The sequence below is a fragment of the Acanthisitta chloris genome, unplaced genomic scaffold, assembly GCF_000695815.1.
Source record: "Acanthisitta chloris isolate BGI_N310 unplaced genomic scaffold, ASM69581v1 scaffold7952, whole genome shotgun sequence".
Taxonomy (NCBI): Eukaryota; Metazoa; Chordata; class Aves; order Passeriformes; family Acanthisittidae; genus Acanthisitta; species Acanthisitta chloris.
The window spans coordinates 44,869-54,793 of NW_008662139.1; the positions used below are offsets into that span (position 1 = coordinate 44,869).

Below are 9,925 nucleotides of genomic sequence, written 5' to 3' on the forward strand. Positions count from 1 at the left end.
TCACTGTAGATGTTTACCAAGTTGGTCAAGCATGACTTTCTCTTGGTGAAGCTATCCTCTGCTTCGCTACCTTTCCAGAGATCAAGGTGAAGCTGACAGACCTCTAATTCCCTAGGTCCTCCTTCTTGAAGATAAGGTGACATTTGGTTTCCTCCAGTCTTTGGGCATTTCTCCCAATCACCATGATCAACCTGAGATTGAGTGGTCTTGCAATGACATCTGCCAGGTGCATGCCATAAATTCTCACAGACTTATGCACAGCCAGTTTGCTTAAGCATTCCCTGACTTTACCCTCCTCCAGGGGTACATGTTCCTTGCCCCTTCCTCTCTCACCCCTGCAACGTGGGGTTCCTGAAGGCTGGTCTTGCTAATAAAGACTGACACAAAGACAGCATTCAGTACCTCAGCCTTTTCCATGTCCTTTGTACTCAGGGACTCTGTCTTGTTCAGCAAAAGGCCCACATTTTCCCCACACTTCCCTTTGGCTTCTCTGCACTTAAAGAAGCCCTTCTTGTTGCCTTGGACATCCCTGGGTAGATTCAATTCCATTTGGACTATAGGTTTCCTAACTTCATCTCTGGGTGCTCAGACAATTATTTCTGTACTCCTCTCAGGTTACCTATCCTTGCTTCCACCCTCTGTATGCTTCCCTTTTTGTGTCTGCGTTTGGACAGAAGCCCCTTGTTCATCCATGCAGGCCTCCTGGCCTTTTTGCTTGTGCCTTGGGATGGAACCCTCTTGCGCATGGAGGAGGTAATCTCTGAATGTTAAGCTGCTTTCTTGGGCTCAGCTTTCCTCAGAGGCCTTATCCCACGGGACTATTTCATGCAGACCTTTGAGAAGGACAAAGTCTGCTCTCCTCATGTTCAGGGTTGTAAGCCCTACTCACTGCCCTCAGGATCCTGAACTCCACAATTTCATGCTAACTGCAGCCGAAGCTGTCTTTGACCTTCACATTCCCAACAAACCCCTCCTTGATAGTGAGCAGGAGGTTCAGCACTCCTCTATCACTTGACAAGGAAGTTAACAATGGACTTCCAGAGTCTCCTTGATTGCTTATGTCCTGCTCTGTCTCTCCCAGCAGATATTAGGGTGGTTGAGGTTCCCCTTGAGAAGCAGGGCCTGTGAACAGGAGGCTGCTTCTACCTGTCTGTAGAGGACCTGATATACTTGGTCTTCCTGGTCAGGTGGCCTGTAGCAGACACGCAATATAAAGTCACCTTGACTTGCCCTCTCCATAATCCTAACCCATAAAGTCTCAGATGGCTCCTCACCCATTCCCAGGCACTCCAGCTTATCTCTCAGAAAAAGGGGAACTCCTCCTCATCTTCCCTGCCCCTCCTTCCAAAAAAGCCTGTACTGCTTGATCACAATGCTCCAGCCATGGGAGTAACCACATCACACCTCCATGAACCCAACAAGATCAAAGCCTTGCCACTGCACACAGATCTCCAACTCATCATGTTCCAATATTGCCTGTACTAGTGTACAGGCACTTCAGAGGCATCTCAGCATGTTGAGTTCCTGGAGAATGTCTGGAGGATTTGTTCATAATTGTGCTTGTAGGCCCTTGCTTGTTTACATGCAAGTGCTGGAAGTGACCCCATCTAAGGTCTAGTTTGAGGATTTTATCCCTTCCTGTCACATCAATGAAGTAGGTCAGTAAACAGGCAAAAGAACAAAAATGTCTATTCTCTGCTTTGGTGTCTGAGCAGAAAGCTACTATTAGGAACAGAGACAACAAAATGGTTTGTGTTTGTTTTAAAAGCACAGAAAAACTCTTAAGCTGTCAACGCAGACTGAAAGCAAAAGTTATTGAGCTGCTTGTCACTTTATGTCCTTACACAAGTGACATGGTGTTGAGACATTCCTGTTCGTCTGACATTTTGGAGATGAGGTAAAGCTGCAGAAACTGTGCCTAGAGCCATGCAAGTGACATCACAGATGCATACCAAATACAAACTAAGCCTTGGAGCTAAGTAGATGTCAACAGATCTACTTTGAACTTCAGCACATGCTTGTCTGAAGGCAAGTGTGTTCTGACTAAATTCACCACAAATCCTGTGAAATTTAGCAAGTGATAGATGAAAAGATATTTTGTAGCCTACATAGAAATTATAAAGAACTACAAACTCATCCATCTTTCACTGAGACTCACCTCAGATAACCATCTAGATCTAGGTTAAGAGTACAGATAAATGTTCTGTTTCTTCAAGCATATAGCTGTCACTAGCAGATATTCTATTAAGATTCATGACACTAGATATTTTTAATTATAATACATTAACATAAGGATTGGTCTTTCCTGTGAATTGTAAGTACTTGTCATCAGGTTGGGAAGAAAGCTGAAAGTATATGTTCTGCAAACAGGACATAATGAACTACTCCTCTGATTGTAGAGAGGAACAAAAACAAAAACTGACATCCTGAAACAATTGCATAATGTCTACACACACATTTTAGACCGGGATGAACACCTTTTTCTCTCAACACATCTAGCAATGCATAGAATCCTTTTCTACAGTTGTTACGAAGAGAAGGCCATTTTCAATTCCTCCACATTCCTGTTAGAAGGAGGCCTGAAAAGACACACTGCAATAGTACATAAATTTTCATTTAATTTTCATACTGGGGACTGACAGAATGCTCACTTGGTCTGCTTTAAATGGCCTTTTTTTTCCAGTGAATTGAGATAATGAAATTCAGGTAGTCACACATTTAGTCAGTGGACAAGTATGCCTTTGAGACTTCCCTTGATTCAAAGACTTTTAATCATAACTCTTGATATCATAACTACTCTTTCTATGGTAACTTTAAGCTATGTGCCAGTGATGGCGAAGGTCAGTATTTAAAAATCCTGGATTTTTGTTGAATGCTTAGGTAATTAGCTTTAGATAAAATGGCCACTTTCTTTTCACCTCAGACTGACATTTATCAGCATTCCTGTTGGAAGGATGATATGCAGCCCCACTGGGAACTTAAGTATGTCCTGTCAAACAAACAGAATGAACATATTTTCTTTAAAAGTACTTGTCCACTGTTTTACCTCAGTAAATCCTCAAAAGCAGTTTATACTTTTTTTAAATCTAATCAATACTAGTTACAAGTTCTGCCTCTCCGTGTTATCCATGAACATAGATTTAGACTTTATTACCATGATAGATGTGTGCATTACCACTTTTATCCTTTTATCTGGTCCTATACTAATTTTTTTCTGGTTCTTGGCAGAATCTTCGTATCTAAATAACAGAAAACAATGAACCTATTTTCTTGTGAGCAACTAAAACACCATGGAAAAATCTGCCCATTTGTCACACTCCCCTTTGCTGACTGTCTGGCCATTTCAGCTGTAATTTACCAGTCTGCCTCTCCTTCAAATTTGACTTTTATTGCTATTTTCATGACCCAGGCCTTTGTTAAATTACACAAAAACCCCTGAAAAGCTTTTAAGTAGCTTTGTTCCTTCTCTCAATAGAGACACCACATGGAATGAAGAATAACACTGCTGTTCTTCCCATCTGTTGCTTGTTGTTACTTGTCTCAAGGGTTATCTTGTCATAATGGTGTTTGAGCAATGGATCTGCTCTGGGATACATGCACTGACAGTCTCCCATTAAAATCAACTTGGTGAGGTGTCGTACAAGTTTAGCAGTCCAGATTGGTTCACTGTCTCCATTTCCCTCTGTGAAAACCATCTTTCCCACATGAGTACTAGCAGGCTGTGACAAAAACCACTTAATCTTCTCTTGAATGAACATGCTGAACAATGTAATATATGCATTCCAGATTTGACATTATCTGTTGCTGTCCTCTGAAACCATTTTTCCTTCCCAGACCTTTCCTGAAATAGGTACAACAGAACTAGAGGACACAGTTCAGTAATAGTGCTCAGTTCTGGTGAATATAGCGCTTAAGATAAGCTTTCTCCTTGGCCCTATACACAAGATAATACACTTTTAGCTACAGTGTAAGAGTATGTTCCAGTGATTACCAAAACCTGAATGTTTCATGATTTCTTACATCAGAATTCTTCTGTACAAATCCCTCCTGTTTCCCGAGTGCCACTGCAACATGATGATGGTCATCTAACCGGGTTTCCTAGTAAAGATGAAAAATGTCACTGTAAATGCATTTTCTTCACTCTGTTTCCAGCAAAGACTATAAATGTTTAGAACATGGTTCAGAACAATAGCAGAACACGATCTGAAATACTTTAAAATAATGACATTCAAAAGCAATAGTACTTTTGAGCAGTTTTGTTGGTGAGCTCAACAATGCAGATACACTAAAAAATTAGCAGTGCTAAACTGCTTACTACAGGTTAGCATTGCCTCAGCCATTTGTAGATATTTATATTCAAGTTTGTGACCTTAGCTTTCCTTTACCAGTCCCTTCTAAGTCCCAAGCCATATAACCCACTTAGTTATCCGTTTTGCAATGAGACCAACTGTGAATTTCCAGAAGTTATTCTAAAACACAATGATGCAAGTGTAAACTTAAACCAGGGGCTCTCACTCTTAGCTTCAGAGAGAAAGTAAGAGCACAACTTTAACTTCCCAACATGGCAGTCTGAGCACTGCTACTGCTACGTGTAAATATGAATCTATTTGCCTCAACATTTTTAGATATATAACTATATATATAGTAATATAGTTTTGTGCTGCTTTTGGCTGGGACCTACTTAGTAGTTTTGTTTAGAAGTGTTTCCCTCTAGAAAGGCTAAGAATTCATCCTAAGCAAATAATTTCAGGAAAAAAACCAAAACACTTTTATATACTGTTTCTGAATAATGCATATTCTATAGTCAAGTCATAATCCCACTGTTTTTTTAAAAAAATATATGTAAGGGGAGGAAATAAAATTTTACTTATTTATCCAAAAGCTTTCACATAATTTCTGCACAGATTTTCTAAAATAGAAATCAAGAATCACAAGAATTTTACCCAGAAAAGTGAACAATTTAGATATTTCCATTCATCTGAAAATCAGTTAGTCATTGGGATATTCTCCTGAGAGGTAAGACTGAACCTCCACTTTTGGCCTCTTGGGAAATATTCTAACTGCACTATGTTACATATAGTATAAATACAACTATATTATAATATAAGCAAGCATCATGATGTCCTATTTCCTCAGACAGCTTGTTGGTTGCCTTGGTTTTCCCCCCTTACAATCCAATCAAAGTGTCTTTTAAAACAATGGTGTCAGTCTGCATTAGGCTTCTCTATAGTTCAACTGCTACATAGAATTTTCAAAGGTTTCAGTTGTAAGGGTATCACTTGTGTGATTCCCAAAGAGCTCTGTATATAAAAAGTGCCAAGATGTTTAGCTCAAATCAGCTCAGCCAAGAGAGCAGCTGCTCCAGTCATGTGTAGCAGCAGTGCAACTGTAAGGCTGGGAGACTTTTCTGGCAAACATGTGGATGCATTGGCAGAGAGGTGCTGGTGAGAGGGCAGAACTGTGCTTTAATCTCTTCAGCACCAAAACCGTGCCTATTTGACAGCCTTAGCAGTGCACTTTGTATCCCTCACCTACTTAAATCATCGAGCTCATGTTGTTTTACCTTTCTGCAAAGCATTGCTAAGAAAATGAATACTTCAGTTCTGTCTAGATTAGGAAAAACATTTAGTGATCATAACACTAAAAAACATACAGCATAAACAGTATTTCCCATGACTGCAAGAGCTATAGATACACTTACTGTGAAGTATTTTACTCGGTTTCCACTCCCTTACTAGGGTACAAAACTGAAAATAACTCAAGCGCAAAGAATTCTACCTCAGAGGTTTGATGAAATCTCATCATTTGTACACAGCATGCACATTTCTATAAGTTCCTTAAAAAATAAGACTATGAAAATCAGATAATAGAATCATAGAATTTTAGGGGTTGGAATGGACTTTACAGATCATCTAGTCCCAACTCCCCCCTGCCATGGGCAGGGACACCTCCCCACTAGACCAGGTTGCCCAAGGCCTCATCCAGCCTGGCTTTGAACACTGCCAGGGCTGGGGCTTCTACGGCCTCCCTGGGCAACCCGTGCCAGTGTCTCACCAATGCTTGATCAGGTATTGCTAGACCATTTATATAGTTCTGGGGTGGCAGTGTTTTGTGTTTGCCTAGATGGAAATATTACTACATCCAGTTTTTAATCACTTCATTTTCCTGCTTCCTTCATTTTTTTGTGTGTCCATGAGGTTAAAAACAGATCAGAACAGAGGAAACAGTACAGCACATTCAGCAGTGGCTCACACCTGTAGTCAGAAGTCTGCGAACTACTGTGTTACAGCTTTAAGCTAAATGCACAGAATTTTCTTTTTGTGAAGTCAACATACATATTACTTGTTTGTGCAACTAAAAATATATTATAGATAGTATAATGCTTTGTCAGTTTAAAGCTGCATTTAACAGGCAGTGACTCTTTAGACAGACCATTCCCTGCACAGACCTGCCCAATGCCCAGTGAATTCAAACAGTTCCACCTCATTTATTTCACATATCCTCTGTGGTCACAATAGAGTTTTCAGCATCTTAAAATAAAACATAACAAAACATGCCCTTCATCTTATTGTTGCTGTTTCAGAGACATGTAAATCTAAATGAAATACAGATCTTTCCTGGCCTCTACTAGTGGCCAACAAAAACCTTAAGCTATGGAGTTGATGAAACATACTAAAACTATAAAAACCAGCAGATCAGCTTGCTTCCCTAGAGATACTGCTACACTAGTTTGTAAAATCAATCCAATGTCTTAAATAGAAATTGATGATTAAACAAAAAGAGGACTATCGTACAGAATTCCTCAGAGGCAGAGAGTTCGTTAAGATTCCTCTCTATAAACCAGAAAACATATAATGGATGAAAATTTGTTTTCCTCTGCACAGAACAAAAGTGTTACTAGCTGCTCAAGCTACAGGCACACCGAGACTTATAATGATCTCACTTCAAAGACTCAGCAGAATGATGTGTCTGGGATTCAGATTGTTAGGAATTCACTCAACAACAGACAGCTTATGAGGAAACTGTACCTTCCCAGCCTGCAGAATTGATTGCTGTGTGAATCCAGTTGGATTAGCTAGTCTTAGAAAGAAAGGTTTCCATTCCTATTTATTCCTGACAATGGAACAGGATTAAATTCATGTACTGAGGGTGAAAGGTATCAACTATGGTAGCGTATCAGCAATTATTAAATATGTTTCAAATTGACCCAGGTAATCTCTCTTTGAAATTCATGTTCTGGAAGTAATGTATTGGCATGTAAACAAACCAAGCAAATATTTGTTGCGAAAAAATGCAAACAATTATTTTGCAGCAGCAGTGATGCCAGGTGATTCTTAATTCCACAGTGAGGCTGAGGATAAACTGGGCGCTTCCTTTATAAACTGTTTGCATCCAAAGTTGAAGCAGGCACCAAAACAGAAATGCTTTGTCTCATTTAAGATTCTTCTTTAATGTAGATTCTAGTAAGTGCTATGCAGTCATTCTTCCTGATCAACTGTACAAAACTGAGACCAGTAAGGAAAGACTCATGAATACATTTAACATTTTGCAAATGAGTACTTAGGTTTGTTTTTTTCATAGAATCATAGAATGGCTTATATTGGAAGGCACCTTAAAGGTCATTTAGGTCCAACCCCCCTGCCGTGGGCAGGAACACCTTCCACTGGACCAGGTTGCTTGGGACCCCATCCAACCTGTCCTTGAACACTTCCCTTCCAGGCGCATCCACATCTCCGCTGGGTAGCCTGTTCCAGTGCCAATATATCTTTCCACCTACAAGATCTGCTACAAATATATATATTATAAACTTGTTTATCTCCTTAAAATTATAAAACTTGTCATAACTGTTTTCAATCAACCTACTTCACTTTTACAGAAATTAACTACTACTTCATTCTTGTTGTGGTTTAACCTGGCAGGCAGTTAATACCACACAGCCTCCTCACTGGCAGGGCACTGTGAGAAACTGGAGTCTTTGACTTAGCATTTCAGCATGTTATCAAGACTATTCTCATCCTAAATTCAAAGAACAGCTATAAAGAAGAAAATTAACTCTATCCCAGACAAAAGCAGGGCCATTCTCCATGTTTATTTTCTTCAAAGGGAAGTAAATAGAGCATACAGAATTACCCATAATAATCATCATTGTCATCATAACAATGACTCCATCCTAAATTAACACCCTGACACAGTATTATCACAGTGTTATCACTCTTCACTGAGCTAGTTATCATTTAATTTTTACTAAACAAATTCACCTTTTTAAAATGAGGAAAGTGTGCACTGTCCATATGAATAAAGCATATTTAATACGCATCAGAAATATCTTAAATTAAATCCATGATTTTAAATGAGTCTTTACAGTACGTTTTCTCAGTTTAAAAGGAATCTCAGTAGCAATCTATAAAGTACTAGATGACAACAAGTGTCTAAAGCTAAACCATTTCATCAAGATCAAACAAGAGGCAGCTCTTTCTGAGTTACTGCCTTCTATCCAAGCTCAAGAAGATATTAGGAGTGAAAAGGGAAAAAACAGTTTGAGCAAAAGTAAACCCTTAGTAAAGGGACAACAAACAACTATACATCAACTACATAGTGAAGTAGTTCATTTAGCATTTACAATGAAGAGAAATTTTCTTTAATGTTCACAAAAAATTCTGTGTCCAATATGAACTGGCTTTGCTCTGACTGTAAACAGTTACAGGGTATCTAAACAGTGCCAACTTTGATTTGCTCTGGTTCATTAGTATTTCTCTTGACCTTTTAGTCATGACAAGTATAAGGTGGTGGAGTTTTTTCTAGCCTTTATGCATTTGTCTTTTTCACATTATGTGGTACTTTCTGAGGGAGATTTCAGAATATTTCATGTAATTTAAATGGACAAAATCCCCTTCATTTCTCTCTTCCAGCTTTGGTAAATTAGATTCTCTTCAAAACTGAAATGAGACAATCCAATATATGGGATAACTGGATTTTAAACAGCCTTGCTCTCTTTGACCATCTCCTGTCAAAGATATATGCAGATCTGAAAAGTAAAAGCAAGGTCATAATATTTTTTTATTTGATAGAAAAAGCTCATTCAGGCAAACTCAGCACAACATGGAACACAAGGAAAATACCGTATCAGTAATATGCAGTCCTACAGGTGATTCTTAATGTCTGCTCTTAGGTGACTTTCAGATTTCTCAAAATCAGTGTTTTAAATTAAGCAATTTCAAAAACCTGGTTCAAGGGCAAATATTCAAACTGACTTTTTAAAGTAAGAAAATGAACACAAAATTAAAAGAAACTTGGTAAAAGACAAAAGTAAAGCAATGCTTAACTTTTAGTCTGGGAATTAGTAACCGAAAAGCTTTTTTTAAAATTTCAATTTAATAAATGTTTATATTTAAATGACATTACATCCCAATTGAGCTTGTATTTAAATGAAACTTGATATTAAATCCTTTCTTTGAAATACTAGAATCTGCCTCATTCAAAGACTGAGCTCCTGGGAAGCAGAAGGGCAAGCGTGGAAGCAGTGAAATTCCTCAGACAAAAATTACATGAACCTTCCAGCAGTAATTACTAAGCAATATGGAAAAATCAAGTAATTAGAAAGCATTTAAGTATTACAGGGAGCCATTTACATCATCATCTTCAGGCTGTTTTAGTCAATCAACCACAGCCATGTACTCAAATACCAAAATTAGGAGTTCCAGAAATCAATTCAAAGAGGTAGATGTTCCCTTGGCAATGGTACGCTGCATTAATACAGAAAGCATTCCAGTACAAGATGTGCCACAGTTTTTCCTAAGATTTTCTTTTGCCAGTGTATAATTCCAACTAGTAAATTTCATGACATACTGATATTGACATACTATATAGGAATTGAGTAAGTGGGCTGATTTAGCATAGACTGACTTGTAAAATAACACAAAGCCAA

The 9,925-nt window shown here is 38.5% G+C and overlaps 1 protein-coding gene across 1 annotated transcript in view; it reads right to left on the reverse strand.

The window, feature by feature from the left end:
* The window catches only part of AASDHPPT (aminoadipate-semialdehyde dehydrogenase-phosphopantetheinyl transferase), a gene marked incomplete at both ends in the record, with an annotated part of 21,284 nt that overhangs the window by 1,396 nt on the left and 9,963 nt on the right, over positions 1 to 9,925 (reverse strand). Inside the window, one exon of the mRNA XM_009070488.1 lies at positions 4,021 to 4,098. Within this exon, the coding sequence (XP_009068736.1) occupies positions 4,021 to 4,098 (78 nt within the window). The remainder of the gene's footprint in view (positions 1 to 4,020; positions 4,099 to 9,925) is intronic.